Consider the following 21712-nt stretch of genomic DNA (forward strand, 5'->3'; position numbering starts at 1 on the left):
CAATTGAATTCCACACCATTTGTAATTTCCAACATCCTTCCAAGGCGGCCTAATAGATTGAATTTTCCAATTGCCTAATCTGATCTTAACTTCATTCAAAGTTACAGAAAAGCATGCATTGTCACCGCTACCACTTGAGTACATGATATTAAGGCCAGGCTGAAGGAATGCTGTACCATCCAGAATAAGAAAAAAATAATCTTTCTGGGAATTGTGATTCTGGGGAAATTTTTCCTGTCTTTATATATAATATATATGAGTTGTCTCTTCATAGTAATTGACAGAGTGGCCTTGAATTTAAGGGAGAATTCAATTAACCTCAGTTTAACCTTTGCAATTTACTGTCATATCTTCTAATTCAGATTACCAATTCTTAGTTAATAATTCAAAATCTTTCATTTTGAAGAGTAAAATAACATAACTGCCTCTTTTTTCTTTTTTGCTTTCTGCTTGTTTCAAGATCCTGTGCCCTTTTTCCTGTTTTGTTCATTAACATTGCAGCAATGCAATCATCTCTGATTCTGAGAAATATATTTTTCCAGGATACTTAGATATATACTTTGAAGGATAAGAATTATGTCAATTATATATCCCTCCCCCCGCTTTCTGGGATCAGTATCCATTTCTGTATATTTTGAAGGATGATCTCATTCAACCTATTAACCGAACATGGGTGGATTTTTGTCTTTTAGAATTCCAATCTGATTCATCAGAAAGTGTCTCCTCCTTCTGAACGTCAAGGATCTCCAATTCTTTCATTCATTATCTTAGAACAATTTAATGCCATTCGCTTAGTTCAAAGTATTCATTCATCTCTTGCTGCTCTCAGTAAAGTAATTCGAGGAACCTCACTCTTAAGCTCAGAAGTTCAAAAATTAGCCAGCGCTTTATTAAACCAAAAGGTAAGATGTTTCAATTCTCTGTGTACAAGGTGCATAATTCTTGAGTAAATAAAATAAACTCGAATCATATCTAATTGAGGAAGTATGAAGTTTATTTATTAATCAAAGAGATAAAAAGCTTTCCTATCCACTGTGGAAGTGCAGACGAGATCTGTGAATTAGAACACTCAGCAAGATTTCTAATGGTGATTCTTTTTTCTTTTTTTCAGTGCCCTTTAACATGGCAGAGCAAATGGGAAGGTCCAGACGATCCTTTACAGTATCTGAGAGCTGTTGTAGCACGAGCACATGCTATTCAGGTAGTGTTCCATTGCAACATTATTCATTTTTTTTAAGTTTAAAGGTAAAGGTAAAGGTTCCCCTTACACATATGTGCTAGTTGTTCCCGACTCTAGGGGGCGGTGCTCATCTCCATTTCAAAGCCGAAGAGCCACCGCTGTCTGAAGATGTCTCCGTAGTCATGTGGCCAGCATGACTAAATGCCAAAGGAACATGGAACGCTGTTCCCTTCCCACCAAAGATGGTCCCTATTTTTCTACTTGCATTTTTTACTTGCTTTCGAACTGCTAGGTTGGCAGAAGCTGGGACAAGTAACGGGAGCTCACCTCATTACGTAGCAATAGGCATTCGAACCGCTGAGAACTGCCGACCTTTTGATCGACATGCTCAGCGTCTGAGCATCACTAGTAGGTTTATAATATGTAGTAAAATTTATACATTATATGGTATCCTTGTTGTTTTTTCATCTTGCACCACTTCTTTCATAGAGCCAAATATAGGAATTGGCTCGTTTAAAATATCACACAGAACTGTATCGAGTGTATGTTTTTATATTTGAATTCCTTTGGTACATTATGGATAATAGTGTAAAATGCATTGGGGCTTCATCAGTGAAATCAGGCCGTCTTGTAGAAAAAGTAAGGTGGAAAATTTCAAAGCCTGCTGATCCTGGTACAGGTGTGACCTAGTCTGAGTTTGTAGAAGTTGTCCCTCGGAAGCTGTCCACAGAAAATAAAAGATACATAAAGTGTAACAAACAATAGCAATAGCCACAATACAACATTCTATGCCTTTTCTTCTGGGTTTTTTAAAAATATTTCTGGCCCTCAACATACAGTTTCCTTCATAAAACAGAAACAAGAGTGCTAACAAGAGCACACATCTGGAGTTACTGTTCATGTATTTGCCCTCTGTTTGAAAAGAGGCAGCAGTAACAAATCGATATATATTCCTTTCTCTTTGGTGCTGTGCTATAATTCTATACGTGTATTGAAGATTGTGTTCTCTGTGACGGACTGATATTTCAAGAGGAAAGAGCTCATGAACATTTAGCTGCTGGTGGCATTGTTTGGAGTGAAAAGCTAGGTATTTACCAGCTGTTGGGGGATATAGTTCCTAGCTCCATTGGAAGAAGCATTATTTTTCTTTTAAAGCTTTAAAAAAAAAACCTCTCAAAGACAAAAGGGATAAAAGGCAATAAGAAAGATACTCAGAACAGATTGATTTATACAATAAATTTTCCATTCTTTTGCTTATCCTTAATGTACAGAGTGATGTTGCATCTGCATGGGCATACAGTTTGAAGATTACTGAAAAGGCGAATATTAGCCATATGCAGTTTATTTAAATATTCAGAGGCAGAGTTATATAAAGTGTCTTGTTTTGCAAAATCTCTTTTCTCATCAATTTCCATTATTAGCTCCTCCTTACATGAGCTAAGTTTGCCCAACGTGAGCCTGGAGAGCGACTTTCATGTACTGTGTACAAAACTAAATTGAATCATTGCTGTGTGCATAGTTGATACAAGCCGCTTTTTAAAATCTCTCTTTGGTTGTCATATTTTTTTACAGAGAGGCAATGAGTTTACTTTTCTAGAGGCCCAGATCTGTTAACCTTTGAATTAGGATAGAATGGGTTTCTGTCTCTGACTCATTTTAACCATTTATACCATGTTTCTCCAAAAAGACGACCCACCTTGAAAAGAAGCCCTATCACGTTTTTGACTGCATGCGATCAAATTAAGCCCCACCCACAAAATTATCCATAATTAGGACCCCACCCAACCTGGGGTGCAGGGGGTGGGGTGAGGCACACAAGTAAAAAATAAGCTAGGGTGGGGATGGGGGGATGGAGGTGCCCTACTTACCAGGTCTTGCACACCTCGACACCTGCCTCGCCTTCTTCTGCGGCCACTTCTTTTGCGTCTGCTTGCCATCACTTGCACACATTTCCCTGGCCTCCATTTCACCTTTAGATTCCTGCCGGAAGGCATCTGTAGCTGATAAGAGCTCCGGATCGATCTGGAGCTCTGTTATCGACTGCAGATGACTTCCGGCAGGCATCTGAAGGCAAAACGGAGGCTGGGGCAATACGTGCAAGTGGCAGCAAGCAGCCACAGAAGAAGTGGGCCACAGTGGGCTTTGCTGGGTGGGGCTGTTGGTGCCACTGCCACGAGGTAAGTCAATAATTAGAACCCTCCAAAAAGAAGGCCTAGCTGTTTTTTCGGGGGTCAAAAGCAAATAAGACCTGGCCTTCTTTTTGGAGAAACACGGTACCAGTGGAATTGCACCAATAATGCAGATACACCAGCATGGAGCTGGATTGGCACTTCTATAATGCTAAATTGGTAGATCTTTTCTAAAATGTATGTATTTGATGGCATAATAAGGTTTCTTACTGAATACTGAGCTTATATCCCTTCTAAAAGTGTGTCTAAGTGATAGCAACTCTTTAAAAAAAATCTAAAGTGAACTAGAGAATATGCTGTGTGATGTAGTTACTACTAAACTCTGATTCCTTTAATTTTTAATTGGACAAAACGGTGCATCATAGGGCAAAACCTTTTGAACTAAGGTATCTTAAATGGGCTAATGTACAAAATGTGTCCAAAATTTTATGGCAAATTTTATAAAACAGTTTATGACATAAGCATTATCATAAAGCAGTTTTTTACAAAGTGTCATAAAACATTTCCTGAGTGGATGCTTGGCTGTGCTTATACAGTTCAACATTTTCCTGAGAAGTCAGTACATTAGAAGCTGTGTCATTTTTCAAGGCATTGAGGAATCTGGTTAGGACATATCTCTGAAAGGATGACCCAAGGGGGTATGGGTAAGCCACCCTGAATTACCCTATGATAAGAAGGACAGCCAATAAATGGCCCAGAATGCATTAAGATGTCTTATTAACTTTATATCATTTTACATAGCATCTTGATTATTGTGCTTAGACTACAGATGGTTGGGTCACTATATATATAACAATATACCGTACTAGCATCATATTGCATTAAGCAACTTTAAGAAAACAAAAATAATTGGCTGATTTATTTCTGCTACTGTCCTTAAAATTGATTATGTTACTTGCACTATTTTGTCAATTTCAAATATACCTTTACTTTATTTCTGAATAATTAACAGGTTTTTGATATTCCCTTTGAGCATCCTTGTAAAAAGATTACTATTAGGTATTAAGAAATTTCTTGATGCTATCTCTGTCATGATATTTTACCTTGTACACTTTTCCCAGTCTACCATATATTTTTATTGAACATTTATTAGGTAATTAAATTCAAGGAAGTCATTCAGACCCATACATTTTCTCAAGTACTTTTATATATTTTTTTTAAAAAAATAAATTGTATCTGGAATATATGCATCCTTTGCATAAAAATACAAATATGAACATTTCACACAGTCTGAAAACATTTGTCATGCTAAGTGAAAACAATGTTTAAAATCAATATTTTTGATATTATAAAATACTTTGACAGGCTCTCTAATTTAAAGGCTTTGATTTAAAAACCTATTCATAACACGTCCCTGGACTCATATTGCATTTAAAAGGTTATTATTGCCTGTTCCCAAATTCATTCACATAATAAACTCCCTACAATTATCTGTAGCGGATGGATATTGCATTAGGAAGTACTATAATAAAAGAGTATTTTAATTTTATTATTTCATCTAAAATTGCTTTACTCTTGGGAACGCACAGTGAAATGAGAAATGCACTCGCAAATTAACATTTCAGGTTGTCATATTGCTAAGGATTATTAGAGATATTAGACAACTGTATGGACATGAAAATATATTAAACCTTGGGGAAGCCGTGTGACATTAATACTTTGTATCTAATAACGTCATGATACTTGATATATCAAAGTTTGCAACCCTGGGAGCATATCTTGCAATGTTGCCTACAAATAATCTTCAGGATCCAATCTGGGCCGGTCACTGGGACCAGAGATTTTGTCTTCTGAGCTTTCAAACTCGTGCTGGAGCCCATCTTCAGGGAACTTCTCTCTACTGATTAGGTATTCCAGTTCTCATTTTCTCATTTTTTTTTTTTATATCTTCTATTTCATTTTACTTTTTCCTAGCTTATTCATTTCCTTTCATAACCATATGATAACGATTACACCAATTTTCCTATTCCTACATTACCTTCATCCTTCCACGTCCTTGCAAAAAAAAAGTTATCTTACCCTAGCAAGCACTTTGGCTTTGTTTGAATTGTTTTCAATCATTAGCATTCATTTCTTTTGCACAGAATTCTAATACAAGGGCTTCCATTGAGGCTATAATGTTAAAATCATGGACACACAGTGATATTGTGTCAGAGCTAGTATATAAACTGTACAAATGTACAGACAGGTGCATTACGTTTATGTGTCAGAAAAGACCACCCTTCATCCCAATACCTTTGAATTATATGGTTTTATGATGAAATAGATTATCATTGGCCTTGCAAAGAGTGGTGGATGCTATATCTTTGGGTGTAATAGTTTTCATTCAGAAATCTCATTTGAAGCTCCATTACCTCTGAGGTTTTTTTGGATGGAAAACTGGTGCTACTCTCTTACATGATGCATTCAAAGAAATCCCAGAGGCACTGAGTGTTTTGGAGGAGGCCTTTATTGAGGCTAAGCCAACAATGTATTATTATCATAAATTTTAAAAATTCACAGAAATAAATGGCGAGAATATACAAGACATTTGGAATAGAGTGTCCATACTGCCTACCCAGTGGCTTCAAGTTCTACGATATAGAAAATCACACAGATGACCTTGGAAAAGAAATGTGACAACTAGAAACTGGAAAACATGGCTTAAATTTGGGAAAAGAAGAGTACGTTAGAAAGAATCTTAAACTGGCTCTACCTTAACTCTCGCAGGTATAAGAGGAAAGGAATAAAAACACAGTTAAGCTTTCAAGATTAATATCAACCCTTCAAGATAGAACAGGTCAGGAAACAGACTCCACAAGAAATACTAGACTCATACTGGAATCCTACTTTTGAATACGGGCTATAATAACGGAATGTTTTTGAGGCATGGTAGCTTAGTGGCTTAGTGATGCTGGAGATGGTCTCTGCTCCAGAGGTTCAAGCCCTGGCACTGCATGGTGCAGTGAGTTCCCATTACTTGCCACAGTTTCTGCCCACCTTGCATGTTCTATGTGAGTAGATAAATGGGTACCACTTCTGTGAAGAGACGAGTTGGTGCTCCGTGCAGACAGTCTAATTCCTGACTAGTCTGAACCTTCCCGATTGCAGTGCCGGTTTATGAGAAGGACTAGAATGATGCTGCAGGTCTTTCTTTCTGGTATGAAGCTAGCTCGCCCTCTTGTGGTGCACCATGGGAAGTGTGCAAGCATGTACCTGACAGAGCTGGTAAATAAGCGACCAAACTAGTATAGAATAGAATAGTACTAGAATGCACTAGAATAGTAGTTTCCTGGCTTATGTAACAACACCTGATGATGATGATGACTGTAACAACTCCTGATGATGGTGGTGATGATGATGATGATGATGATGATGATGATGATGATGATAGAATGTTTTAAAACTCTACTCTCTTTTAAAATTTTCTTTTTCTAACCATCACATTCCTTTTCATCTCTATGGTTTTTTACAGTTTTATATTATAATTATAAACTATATAGTTACATGTAAAATATATCAGTATATAAACCCTTTTGTAAAATGCTACTTGCAATAATTTTAAACCTCAGTTAAATTATTTTACATAGAATGATGTCCAGGCCGAATACACGCATGCTTTGCAGCTGTTATTTTGCCTTCTAAGACAGGAAAAAGGTCTTCGTAATAAGCCTTTTGGTTTTTAAGATACTTTTAAAAATGGTGCAGTTTATTGCTTCAGAAACTAAGCTAATCCTTTTGCTCATAGTATTTTCCCATGTCTAATAATTAAAAGTGAGCTATTAGAAAGTGAACTATTATTAAAGCCATGGTGGCGCAGTGGTTAGAATAGTATTGCAGGCTAATTCTGCTAACTGCCAGCAGTTCGATTCTGACCGGCTCAAGGTTTAGTCAGCCTTCCATCCTTCCAAGGTCGATTAAATGAGGACCCAGACTGTTGGGGGCAATATGCCGACTCTGTAAACTGCTTTGACAGAGCTGTAAATCACTGTGAAGTGGTATATAAGTGGTATTGCTATCAGAAGATAGACAGACAGACAGACAGACATGGTTTTAAAATACTAGCCACCATGTAATTCACTCTTTATTAAACAAGCAAATTACAAAATAATTACTTCAGATTTCAAAACAGACTGCTGTTGTTAATTGTTACAGTCTCTTAGAATTTAATTGACTATAATTGCTTGCCCATAGATGTCTGGAATACCTGAATTCAATGTTTATTTGAATACACTAGTAAAATGAATATATTAATCTGAAATTACAAATGACTCTAATGACCACTTTGACACTGAACACTTTACTTCATGCTATCTTTCTTGTTGAAGAACTGCAATTACTGCCATAATATAGCAGGAACTGATAAATCATTGAAAGAATCGTGTAGATATGACCAAGCTCACTAGCATAAATAGAATTTTTTTGGGGGGGGGGAAGAAAACACTCAGATCACGCATAATTATCTGGGAAAAACATTTCTAATCTATGTTGTGACACATATAAAGGGCATTTGATTAATTTGCTCTGTCTCAGAAAAAAAAACCCAGCAATGTGGGGAGTTACTATGCTAGAACAACAAATTATATCGTTTATTTAGTGGTATTATCACTTCAATGGACTTTCTCCCCATGATTCAGGATGGTAGGAACAGAATAGAATAGAATAGAATAGAATAGAATAGAATAGAATAGAATAGAATAGAATAGAATAGAATAGAATAGAATAGAATAGAATAGAATAGAATAGAATAGAATAGTTTAGCCAAGTGTGATTGGATACACAAGGAATTTGTCTTTGGTGCATATCTGTCAGTGTACATAAAAAGAAAAGATACATTCATCAAGAATCATAAGGTACAACACTTAATGATAGTCATATTATAGAAAGGAGAGAGGAGGAGAGCGTAGGAAGAGGAGAGGGAGGGAGAGGAATGGAAGAAAGGGAAAAGGAGAGGAAGGAAGGGTAGGGGATAAGAGTAGAAGAAAAGGTGAGTAGGGGGAAAAGAAAGGAGTGGGGGAAAAGAACAGGAAGTAGGATGAGGTAGGAGAGGAGGGAAGAGAAAGTAGGAGAGGAGGGAGGGAAGGGAAAGAGGAGAAGAAGAAGAAGGGTTGTTGCGAAATGAGGGAAGAAAGGATAGAAGAGCAACTCCAAATGTAATTAAAATGCCTTATTTTAATGCTTTCTTTAAGGAAAACATGTATATGTAGGATTAATTATGTATAAGAAAATGTACACTTTATATTATGTGTATAAGAAATAAAACTGAAAAACTTAAAAAAAGTTAGTCATATTAAAGTCATATCTTTAATAAGAGCATTTTTATTAATTTATCTCAGCCTCCTTTTCCAATTTTGTCATTTGCAACAGACATTCAACAGTAGAACTAGAAAGAGATTTATAGAGCAAGTAAGACTTGAAAATTTTCTGGTGTTATTAGGCTAAAAGGTTTTATCTGAAATCAAACGTGACAAGGAATATTTAAATAGAAATGACATGTTTGCCTTCATCTTGGATAATGAACTTTTTTTATAAGGGAATAATATGGTTATCTCAATTTAAATTGTGCCATACAAATTCAAGAAAAGAATAGAATGTGATTGATTGGAAAATTGTCTGGTTTTAGGCAAAGTTATTTTGAAGGAAGACAGTAAATTGTTGGAAAAAATGCTATATGAAGCACTTGGTTTTTTCCCCCCATTAAGTTCTTATGAAATACGAAGTGTATCTATACTAGGATTGGAAATATTCAACAAAATGCTGGCAAAAGATGTATGTGACACATTCCTAAGGAACATACAAGATGGAACCTAAACATTTTCCATAGGTTGAAATAGTGATTTAAAATTTCGCTCATATTTTACTGCCAGCCCAAAAGTTTCTGTATTAGAAACATGCTTTGAATAAGATTGGATTTTAGATTATTGATTTTATTTCATAAGATTGGAGAGATTGCTATACAGGTAGTCCTCAATTTACAGCAATTCGTTTAGTGACTGTTCAAAGTTACAACAGCACTGAAAAAAGTGACATGAACATTTTTCACACTTACGACTGTTGCAGCATCCCCATGGTTATGTGATCAAAATTCAGACACCTGGCAACTGACTCATATTTATGACGATTGCAGTGTCCCGGACTTCATGATACATTTATAAATGGTTTTCATTTTACAATAAATACATTGCTGTAAAATTCAGTTTTTGGAGCCAATACCACTGTTTACATACAGTATATTAAGTTAATAAGAGGAATTTATTGTAACCGTTTTAGCCTGTTTTTAAAAGAAGAAATTTATATGGGCGTGATATATATTTATAAAAGTTATGTGGCTTTGTGTTTTTCATAGCATATTCCAGGTTCAAAAGCAACATAAACTATTGTTTCATCATCATCATCATTCTAGCATTCATTTATTCATTTATTTATTTATTTATTTATTTATTTATTTATTTATTTATTTATTTATTTATTTATTTATTTATTTATTGGTTCAATTTATATGCCGCCCTTCTCCGGAGACTCAGGGCAGCTTACAATGTGTTAAGCAATAGCCTTCATACTTTTGTATATACCTGCTTAGTAGGGCTTTCGGCCCCCCTAAGCAGTGTTCTTTTTTATACAAAGTCAGCTTAATGACCCCACAATCTGGGTCCTCATTTTACCTACCTCGAAAGGATGGAAGGCTTAGTCAACCTTGAGCCTGGTGAGATTTGAACTTGCAGTAATTGCAGGCAGCTGGTGCTATTTAACAGCACTTTAGTATGCTGCACCACCAAGGCTCTACTGTTCACTGCAAGATAAAAGCCTCTTCCACATGTTTCCAACCAATATTGTTTATTAAACAATAAACTACCCTGTTTCCCTGAAAATAAGACCTCCCCTGATAATTAAGCCCAATTGGGCTTTTGAGCGCATGCGCTAAAATAAGCCTTCCCCCGAAAATAAGCCCTCCCCGAAAATATTTAAACACAGAGCTGGAAATCAGGAAAGACTGCAAGAAGAGCCCCCTCTTGCTCCATGTGCCCCAAAATAATAAGACCTCCCCGAAAATAAGGCCAAGCGCTTATTTCGGGGCTCAAAACAATATAAGACAGGGTCTTATTTTCAGGGAAATACGGTATTATTTATTTTTTGATAAGATGATTCATTATCTTTCATTTCCTACATAAAAATTTAGTGACTTATTTGCTGTATGTCAAATGGTATCATGTGTATTATGTAGCAGAATGATCCATTATTTATGAAGTTGAATATATGATACAATTATGTTCAGTAAAACTTATTCAGAGACAGACACAATACTGCAGTGTCCATTTAAGAAAAGCTGAATATATTTTATGGTAAACTAAGAAAATTATGTGTTTGCCCAATGCAGACACATCACAAGTGGTCATTTTCAATTTGTAATTTATAGTTCTGATTAATTGGCTTGGGTTCCCTATGTCAAATCCATTTGTTTTCTTTTTATACAAAGCTGTATGTGTTGGCATGCGTGCTGGCAGCTTTTTGACTGGCATTGATCTGGTTTGTGGATCTCATTCCATTGTGAAATGAGGTGGAAGGCATTTATGCATAATACATTTCCTTTCTGATATCTTCCTGATTGGGATTTATGAATAAAACAAGGTATCCATTCCCTTCACATGATCGCCAGTGTATAAGAAATTATTTTTTGACCCATATTAATAATAAAGCCTAGCAACACCAAACATATCATGTTCCTCGATATCATTTTTGTCACATTCTTGACTTGCAAAGTAATTTATCCAATCAGTTTTGAACTATGTTGTCACTTGCCTCTATGGTCACAGTCCTATGTGTTATTCCATATTAATTCTCGTTGAATTCCTCTGAAAATGCTGGATAGGCACTTGAATGTGTTAAGTTAGCTAGATTTTTCCCCTCTTAGCACACATTGCTGTTGTCTTTCTAGAATTGGGTGACTAAAGCAGAAAAACAGACCTTACTTTTGGATACTCTTGACCTGTCAGAACTCTTCCATCCAGATACCTTTCTGAATGCCTTAAGGCAAGAGACTGCAAGGTAGGTGAATTGGTGGCTGTTGCATGTCATGTATGAGTCTCTCAGTACTACTGCTTCATTTGTTCTCTCATTTTCTCACCTTCATTGCGTATAGAAGACTACACTATAGGATTGTCTTCTGTAGGAAGTCCAGTTGGTCCTGTCTCGTGTCTTCTGTCTTTATGTAAAGAACATTTTTGGTGGCAAAGCTTTTCATCTACTTCCATAAAATGTATTTTGCCACTAATACTGTTTGCTTTTATTATCCTCTGTAATCTCTTCTATTGATGTTTACCTTATTTCATAATTTAAAAAAAAAACATTGAGTCCTTTCTAGTGAAAAAAAAGCATAGACATTTCCTAAAATAAATCAGATTTTTTAACTTGTTAACCTGATGACAAATATGATGCTTTAGGAAAGAGATTTTGCAAGTCTGCAGCTCAACCTTCATTTCTAATAACATGATAGTCTTTCTAGAAGTAAATTTAGTGCCACAAAGTATTGTGTACAAGCCAAATTAAATACTAGCAATGCCAAAAGATTCTGATTTCTAGCATTAGTGCAATGTTTTTTTAAAAAAAACTGAGAATAGCATTCAAAGAGACATTAAAGGAATGAAAATTATAAGAATAGAGAATAGCTTGACTCCCTCTTCTTTGTGGCTCTGAGACATTGGAACACTGCTATCATGTCACCTCTAGTCCTGCTTATTCATAAACAGTATCACATTCTTACTTAGCATAAAATAATATTGAAGACAGTACAGCATCTTATTTTCATTAATCCAAATGTTATATTATTTTATTGAATGCTGCATTTTTCTTAGCAGTGGGAGTGGGGTGGATTGTCTGGTTCACTTAATCAGCAGCTGTGTGTTATCTTTTAATGTATGGAGATAATGTATGGTTTATTTCATTTCAAACAAACTATTTATATTTTCATTTTATTATTCTGTTCCAGAGTAATGGCATGTTCTGTGGATAGTCTGAAATTTACGGCATCCTGGAAAGGTCAAATAAGAGAAGCGAAGCTCCAGGTTCAGGTAATCAACCTGCTGAAATTATACTTGCTGAGCCTTCTATGACTCTAGATCTATAGTCAAATATTTATTCTTTTGTTTCATGAAATGCATAGCTCATCCCATTCAAACCTCAAAGAGAACCTAAAAGAATATTAATTAACCGTTAATCTGTTATCTGTTAATATAATTATATATTACTTAACCTGTCCTTTGCTATTCTATCCACCCTGCTCCTTCTTTTTTGTTTTCTGCTTATTTGTACCCTATGACTATCATTAAGTGTTGTACCTTATGATTCTTGATGAATTTATCTTGTCTTTTTATGTACACTGAAAACATATGCACCAAAGACAAATTCCTTGTGTGTCCAATCACACTTGGCCAATAAAGAATTCTGTTCTGTTCTGTCCTGTCCTGTCCTGTCCTGTCCTGTCCTGTCCTATCTATCCTGTTCCTTCTTTTTCATGAGAATCAATGATCTCTTAAAGTTGTCCGTACACTTTCTAAAAACAAATGGTCAAAATTCAGTTCTCTGTAACATCTTGTTTTTTTTCCAAGTCATGCTATGCATTTTAGAAAAAGTCTGACCGAGGAAATAATTGGAGTGTGAGGAGTTTTCTAAAAAGTGAGCAATTCCCAATAGCAACATTTTCAGCTTAGCTAGCAGGGCTAAAATTATTTAGAAGGTATTTAAAAATTCTCTTTGTCTCTGGCTGGTAATAGAAATGGATGAAGTTTGTACTTTACCAAAAAGCTATCTAATTTGTCCTGCTGAACACAATGAACAAATAGACCAAAATAGATTTGGCCTACATTTTGCAAATCAGTTCTTCAATTAAAGTTCTTTTACTTGATTGAATATTGAACCTTAAGTACCAAAAGAATCTTGTAAAAGATTTGCAAAAATATAGAAATTAATGTTTCAGTCATTTAGATTTCAAATACAACATTACTGTTTGACCTTTAAAGGTCCGCTGTCATTTCTGGAAAAAAATTTGAAATGCATGTGCATATTAAAGTAGGCACATTGAACCAAGTTTACAACTTGGCCCAGAGATATTACCATCCTTGAAATGGTTGATTAATTCAACCAATAGCCTCAAGACCTGATTATGAGAATAATTTCTTCTGGAAATGACAGTGATAAATTTTTGATTCCGAATCAATTTGTATATAATTAAATCTTATTTAATGACATTTAGATTTGCTTGTAAAGAAACCATTACCCAACAATGCATGTGAAAATGCATTTTTTGATTTATTAACATAATCTCATGCCTTTTGTGATATATCTTAAACCATCGGGAATTGAGGAGGAAATGTTTTGAAGAATATTTTAAATGTTACGAAGTCAGGGTTTAGGGACCTAGTAAGAAGAAATAAAGTCTGGATACGTTTAATTGTGGATTTAAATATACATAATGTTTAAAACTTGGATATGTGCATCCTAAAAAAAGGCACAGCTTACAATTGGAACATGTGAGGACTTATAGTTTTTCCAGTAATATATCACACATTTGTCTGAAATAATATGAAATCTTATATACGTTATTTAAATTATTTAATAAGAGCTGAATTCCTGTTTCTAATATAGCAATAGTTTATTTTTTCTATGGTGGTATTCAGTAATCCAATACTGTCTAAACTATGGGAATAAATTTCTAGATAGTAATGTCAATTCATGAAGCTTTCCTGACCTATTCCCGAGTTGCCATAGGCAGGGGGATGGGAAATTGCGCCTCACAGCTGCACTGAGGAATTCGCACATCAGTCAAAACAAAACACATCCTAGCCGGCTGAAGCCAAGACCATTTCCACAGAGACATGCAATGGCCGGAGGGAGTGACTTACACGACCTGAAAAATTGCTTCATGGAGATGACACACCTTGGGTGGAGGGGGAAACAGGGTCAAAGGCAAGGCGCAAACTGGGTGAAGTCAGAGCTGGCTTCACTTGGTTTGTGCCGACATGGCGCTCCTAATAAACCACTGGATTTTTCTTGAAAATTGGCCTGAGGCTCCTGCTTTTATTAGGGCATTGGTCGGAACCTTGACAAGTAATATTATTGTAAATATTTTTTCTTCTTTGCTTTGATGTCTACCTGCCCGTGCATATAGTTAGTCTAGAACAGGGGTGTCAAACTCACATTGTCATGGCGTCATCACATGACATATCATGACTTTTTTCCCCTTCACTAAACCAGGCGTGGGTGTGGCCAGCGCATGATGTATCTGGGCCGCGGGCCGCGAGTTTAACAGCCCTGGTCTAAAACATGTTTACAATGAATTAGATAGCAGCAGGGGCCTGTATCTGTATTCACTTCTATTATTCCATGCTTATATCTCAGGAAACATTTGGCCAGGACTATCTGCCCATCACTTCTCCCAGCCAAAGGCAGAAGAGAACGATCATACCAAGGCTTGAGTTAAAACTAAAATATCAAGGAATCTGCCCCTAAGATTGTGAGAGAAAATTGAAATGCTGATGCTCAAAATATATTTGGGATTAATACAGATGCTGTAGTCAAAGTTATCGTTGAATCCTGCAGATCCATTTTTTTTCACTAAAACTAAAAATAAAGCAATTTGCTTTGAAATATATTGCTATTAAGATTAGTTCCTAAAATCAAAATTACAAAACCAGAGATGGGTTTCAGCAGGTTCTGACCAGTTCTGGAGAACCGGTAGTGGAAATTTTGAGTAGTTCGGAGAACCGGTAGTAAAGATTCTGACTGGCCCCGCCCCCATCTATTTTCTGCCTCCCAAGTCCCAGCTGATCGGGAGGAAATGGGGATTTTGCAGTATCCTTCCCCTGCCATGCCCACCAAACCACACCCACAGAACCAGTAGTATAAATTTTTTGAAACCCACCACTGTACAAAACATGTTTCTCATTGCACTGTGGTTCCAACAGAAGAAATAAAATGGACAGTATTTCTTCCAAGGCTTTGTTTCTTCATGGAGTTAAAATCCCTTTATTTGGCTTAAAGAGAGAGAGAGAGAAAGAGAGAGAAGAAAAAACACTATTGACCTATAAAAACTATTATTTGAAAGCTGTCAGACTTCTAAAAAGATGCCCTATCTGCTCTGGGATTTATTTCTTCTCTTTCTCAAGCATTGTTAATAAATGTTTATGTGTATCTTACTGCTCTAGTCTATAACTCTAATATATTGATACCTGCTGCTGACCTAAGTACTGATGCCAATAATATTTTTCTCTACCACAATAAAGAATACAATTGCAAACTATAGGAGATGTGTTAAAAAGCATAGTTTTCAAGCAACAATCACCTTGCTGCTTCTGTAATAATCTTCCATAGATATTGTTCTTTACTGGAGCCATCCAGAAAACTGGGTTTTAACTTACCCGTATGTCAAAGTACAATATAGTCATTACTCACATTTTAGCCAAATTGAATATTTTGTGTTTCCATTACAGATCAGTGGCCTTCAATTGGAAGGCTGTAGTTTTGATGGAAATCGACTTTCTGAAAACCAACACGACTCACCCAGTGTTTCAACAGTTCTGGCTTGTTACATGGCCTGGATTCCTCAGGTACGTTATTTTTAAGGGCTCAAAATGATAAGCTTGTAGTTTTATTAGTGGATTGTCCATTTCTCAGAAAGGTTTTTTTTTTTTTTAATTACTATTTAATTAGTGGACTTGTAAAAGAGATGAATGGAAAGTTCATGTTTCTTAAAATAAAACTGGATAAATATTTTAATCCCAATTCATAGTCAACTGATTTAGCCAACAAAAGATTTTCAAGAAAATGGTATTTTAAGGTATTTTGTGTAAATGTTTTGCTCATATTCAAATTATCATATTGCCTTTTCTGGTGGATTTGCACCTGTGGAATTAGCCTGAAATAGCAAACCGGTTTGGTTTTGTAGTTAAGGCCCCAGGCTAGAAATCAGGAGACTGTATGTTCTAGACCCACTTTATGCATGAAAGCCAGTGGGTTGACTTTGGGCCAGTTACCCCATCATGTCAGCCCATCATGTCATGACTGGGCGAACAAGCCAGTCGTTCACCAAGTTTTGAATCAAAACTTGGTTGATTCCACCCCCCAAAGAAAACCAAACCTAGCCTGAAATAAATTAATGCGTATTGAAATCATTCTGACAAAATCCTGAAAATTTTGGTAATATCCCTGCTGCTGCGAGGATTGAAAATAATTTTTCTCAGGGTAACTTCATGTGCAAAGTAGAAGAACAATGAAGATTAGAGGACTGGAGGCTAAAACATATGAAGAATGGTTGCAGGAATTGGGGTGACATGATAGCATTATTCTAATATTTGAGGGGCTGTCACAAAGAAGAAGGGGTCAACCTATTTTCCAAAGCATCTGAAGGTAAGACAAGAAGCAATGAATGGAAACTAATCAAGGAGAGAAGCAACCTAGAACTAAGGAGGAATTTCCTGATAGTTAGAACAATTAATCAATGGAACAACTTCTCACCAAAAATTGTGGGTGCTCCAACACTGAAAGTTTTTAAAGAAGAGATTGGACAACCATTTGTCTGAAATGATACAGGGTTTCCTGCCTGAACCAGGGGGTTGAACTAAAAGACCTCTAAGGTCCCTACCAACTCTGTTATTCTGTTACTTATACTTCTGTTCAGAAGTAATCCAAAGCAGACTAATTTTTTTCCTGTCAGCTACTAACATAGCATGAGTGCACATGGGATAAGGTGGTTTGGGGCCCACTAGCTTTCATGAGAGGAATCTTTGAACTTTCCCCTTATAAACCTTCTGTACCCTCCTGAAACTTTGGAGAAGAGCTCATTAAACAATGCTGCCACCAGCTACTTTTTTCCAGAAAAAAAAAATATATATATTCTGCCCTTGTTTACTTAGAAAGAAGCAATTGGCAATCTTCCTTCCTTCAGACGCTGATGAAATGGAAAGACATTTCTGGTCCTTTTGTTCAGAATGACTGTCACTGATTCTTTAAGAATGCAAGTAGAAGAAAAAGACCACACTAGAATGTAGTTGAAAAGATCAAACAGGGAAAGAACAGAAAGGAAAGGAAGAGTAATCGCTTCTGAAAAGATTGCTTTTCTTTCATACAAACAAGTAGACAAATTCTTACATGTGTCAAACCCAACATACCTGGGCAAGATTCATGAAGCAAGAGCTACACAGGAGTCAGGAAGGTATCTTTAATACATGTCTTGGGTAATCAAAGAATCCTGAAAACATGTAGGAGGATTTTCCTCTTCTTATTTATACTGAGTTAATTAAGTCTCTTTGGAACAGTTTTCTCTTTATTTTTACTCTTAAAATAGAATGAAGAAGAAATAAAGGGAAAAAGCTAAAACTGAAAGAAAGGGAGCAATACTATAATGAATATTGATTTATTTAAGATGCTTTTTTAAAGATTTCTGACCACCTCAGTTAAGATATTGTTTATAGGATAAGCTGCCAGTGTTCAGGTCTACTTTCATTCCTTAGGTCTACTTTCATTCCTTTCCCAGTGTCTCTCACATCAACACCTCCTTTCATAGTCATAAAAGGAAATTGAATCTATACCACATCTAGCTCTATTGGTCCCCTGCTCTCCAGTCTGGGTTTCTGAAGGTTCTTGTTTTCTAATCTGACTTTCACCAACCCTGACAAAGAATCAGACAATAACAGAGAAAAATAGCAAGTGTAAAATGGAGCCATTCCTTAAAACTCTCCCCCTACTTCTCCAGCTACACATTTCATCAAACACATGCTAAACTTTCTACATTGAAAAATGTATGAAGAATTCCATACAGTTAATTTAGCAAAGAAAATTGCTCATACAATAGAAATCATTTATTATACAAAACATCAGCATAAAAATATACTTTTTCCTGGGCCAGTTTTATAAAATATTCACATATTCTCACATTAGCCTCCAGAACAAACATAACTACTGCTGCCAAGTTGTCAGAGTGACAAACGAACAAATACTGTTAGACTACAGTTCAGCAATTTGTCTACCTACAAAAACTAAGCTTTGTGTGCATATTTCTTACAATCCTAATTTTTACAGTTTTCTCGGATTAATGACATAGTTCTCCTCATTAATTAAATTTCTCAGGCCTGTGTGAATTGAATCCTATATGAAGAGGTATTTGTTTAATATTTATGTGCTGCAGTCATTTGCAAAAATGTGCAGTTTTAAAAAGGGTTCAGAACACACAACTCAGGTAAAATAAAGTTTATTACAACATTAAAAAATACAATTATTGTATATTAAAAAGACCCCATATACAGGAAATACCCAAAAATCAGGCTGCATAGTTTATTATAAAAAGTACATTAAATTTTTGAATTGGTTGCCATTTTCTTACAAACCTTTACTCATGTGTGCATGACTTTTGATTATTCCTAAATACGATAACAATTTTTTCTGGAAAAAATTAATGAAATTAATAATGTATATTATGATTGGCCTACAGGGCCAGACCTTTGGTCCAGTGGTGAAATCCAATTTTTTTTACTACTGGTTCTGTGGGCGTGGCTTGGTGGGCATGGCAGGGGAAGGATACTGCAAAATCCCCATTCCCTCGCCACACCTGGGGGAAGGATATTGCAAAATCTCTGGTATTTTGCTGGTGGTATTTGCTGGTTCTCTGAACTACTCAAAATTTCCGCTACCAGTTCTCCAGAACCTGTCAGAACCTGCTGGATTTCACCCCTGCTTTGGTCCCCCTCTTGTAATATGAAGCCATAGAAGAAGAAAAGCTTATTTATACATCACACTGACACAGGAAAGGTTCTTTAAAGAGACTTCAGCAGGTCTTAAGGCCATTTCACGGTTGACACCAACCAGATATTTTGAGGGAAAGCATGACGATAGAGATATTTTGAAACCAAGTATAGCGGTAGGGAAGCCTCGCCTGCAAGTAATTTCAAAGATAGCATTCTGTAAATCATAGTACAAACAACAGGATATCCTCTGATTATCTTATCCTGATCTGCATGAGGATAGGGAATTTACCAAGCACTGGTCTGAACTTATTTTGGACCTTATAAGATGAAAGCAAAATGTTGATGCTTGCTCAGAAGCTAATAGGCAGCCCTGCTGTTTCTTCCATGCAATGAGTATTGGGTAGTTTGGCTCTCCAGTCCCTCACTAGCTGCAGCTTCAGGATCACTCCTCAACCCCATCCCAAATTCATTTTAGAAACCTGCTATGAGATTATAGATAGAATTGTAGGCTATTTCAGGGAATGTCTTTGACTACTAAGCCTGTTTATACAGAATTGAAATGATCACAATTAAGTTCTAGTCCTACCTCATTAGGACCATGCAGAATATATATATATATATATATCTACCTACCGTGTTTCCCGGGGCGATGCGCGCAAATGAGGTGAGTCAGTAGATGACATCCCCCCCCCCCCGAAAATAAGACCTAGTGCCTTTTTGGTGGCAAAAAAATATAAGACAGGGTCTTATTTTTGGGCAAACACAGTGTGTGTGTGTAGTGCGTGTAAAAATGATTGTAACTGTATCTTCTTATTCAAAGGGTTGTTTCTTTGTTGACAGAATGCTTATGGGCCCTATTCTCCTGAAGAGTGCATCTCTTTGCCTGTTTACACTAGTGCTGAAAGGGATTGTGTGGTGACAAATATTGATGTCCCATGTGGAGGGAATCAAGATCAATGGATCCAATGTGGCGCCGCTTTATTTCTGAAAAATCAGTAAGAAGAAGCTGCTGCTAGCCATCAGGTTTGATTACTGTTGTCTTAAAAAAAGAGTTTATGTTTTCTGTGATAATTTAAAACTAAAATGTGGGAAATCTTAGACTTTATACAGAACAGTGCTTTTAAATAGTACACTGTGGATTTACAGCAGAACTAAAATGTTAATTAGTATTTATTTTCAATTGACAAACTGAGAAAACTAGCTGAAAACTTACATAGTTACCTGAGATGGGGTTTTTTCCATTAGAGCTTGAATAGTTCAGTGAATTAGTCCCACCATGTGCAAAATCCATTAAATTTTGGTACTGTACAATTTCCATTCATTTTGTGTGTACGTTCACTAGTTATCCTTCCACCAACCTGGCAAATTTATTATCTGCCCTTTATGTATGTAATGTAAACATCCAAACTTCTGTATAAAATCTGTTGTAGGTTGTAGTACTCTGTATTTCTAGGTATATGTCTCTATAATTTTTTTCTCTTGGCTTTTACTATGTGTATTTTTTCACTTTATTTGTGTTTTTATGATCTTCATTTTTTTCTCAACTTCCAGTTTTTCATTCTACTTCAGATTGTACTTTTAAAGGACATAATTTTTCGAATGGAAAAGAGAAGTTCCTGCTATTACAAAGCAAATTATACTGAAATATATTTAAGGAATATGTATAATTTTCATTGCCCTCATTAAATAAATTTTAGTTTGTTAAAAAAGTCATTTTGCCTGTGTGTTATTTGTGAATAAGCTGAATCAGTTTTCTGTGTATTAAAATTGTTCTGGTCTCCTGTATGGGAGCACTGCTTTAGGCATGAAAGCTGGATGTTTGACCTTGGGTCACTATGGTCAGTCACTCTCTTTTAGCTCATTCTACCTCACAGGGTTGTTGTTGGGAAAAGAGAAGGAAGTACAAAGTATATTGGCTGCCTTGAGTTATATATAAAAATAATAAATGTGGGATAAAAATCTAATCAAGGCTATGGTTTTCCCAGTTGCAATGTATGGCTGTGAAAGTTGGACCATAAGAAAGGCTGAGCGCCAAAGAATTGAGACCTTTGAACTATGGTGCTGGAGAAGATTCCTGCAAGTCCCTTGGACTGCAAGGCGATCAAACCGGTAAGTCCTAGAGGAGATCAACCCTGACTGCTCTTTAGAAGGCCAGATTCTGAAGATGAAACTCAAATACTTTGGCCACCTAATGAGAAGGAAGGACTCACTGGAGACAAGCCTAATACTGGGAATGATTGAGGGCAAAAGAAGAATGGGATGACAGAGAATGAGGTGGCTGGATGGAGTCACTGAAGCAGTAGGAGTGAGCTTAAATGGACTCCAGAGGATGGTAGAGAACAGGAAGGCCTGGAGGAATGTTGTCCATGGGGTCACGATGGGTCGGACATGACTTTGCGACTAACAACAACAAATCTAATAGAGGGGGGAGGGATATTAAAGGGTAGAGCTGACATACCGAATTCCAAGAAAAGTTTAAATATTTAGGTAACAAAATTAATGATAATAATTATATATATTAAAATAAAACATCTCTTATAAGAAATACTTGTATGCCTCATTTGGGAAGCAGGACAGTAATGAAAGATCTGCAACTGGTCACAGTGTCTAATATATAGTGTCTTCCAAACTGA

General features: G+C 36.1%; 1 protein-coding gene across 2 annotated transcripts in view; it reads left to right on the forward strand.

The window, feature by feature from the left end:
* The window catches only part of DYNC2H1 (dynein cytoplasmic 2 heavy chain 1), a 149368-nt gene extending 128580 nt beyond the window's left edge, over positions 1-20788 (forward strand). For both annotated transcript variants that reach the window (XM_034409222.3, XM_087894632.1), the window contains exons 84-90: positions 693-902; positions 1112-1201; positions 11282-11391; positions 12332-12413; positions 15831-15947; positions 19920-20102; positions 20631-20788. In XM_034409222.3, coding sequence (XP_034265113.1) covers positions 693-902; positions 1112-1201; positions 11282-11391; positions 12332-12413; positions 15831-15947; positions 19920-20078 — 768 coding nt within the window. In that variant the 3' untranslated portion in view covers positions 20079-20102; positions 20631-20788. The remainder of the gene's footprint in view (positions 1-692; positions 903-1111; positions 1202-11281; positions 11392-12331; positions 12414-15830; positions 15948-19919; positions 20103-20630) is intronic.
* Positions 20789-21712: the final 924 nt, after the last annotated feature.

The sequence above is a fragment of the Pantherophis guttatus genome, chromosome 5 (genome assembly GCF_059756535.1).
Source record: "Pantherophis guttatus breed Tessera chromosome 5, ASM5975653v1, whole genome shotgun sequence".
Lineage (NCBI taxonomy): Eukaryota > Metazoa > Chordata > Lepidosauria > Squamata > Colubridae > Pantherophis > Pantherophis guttatus.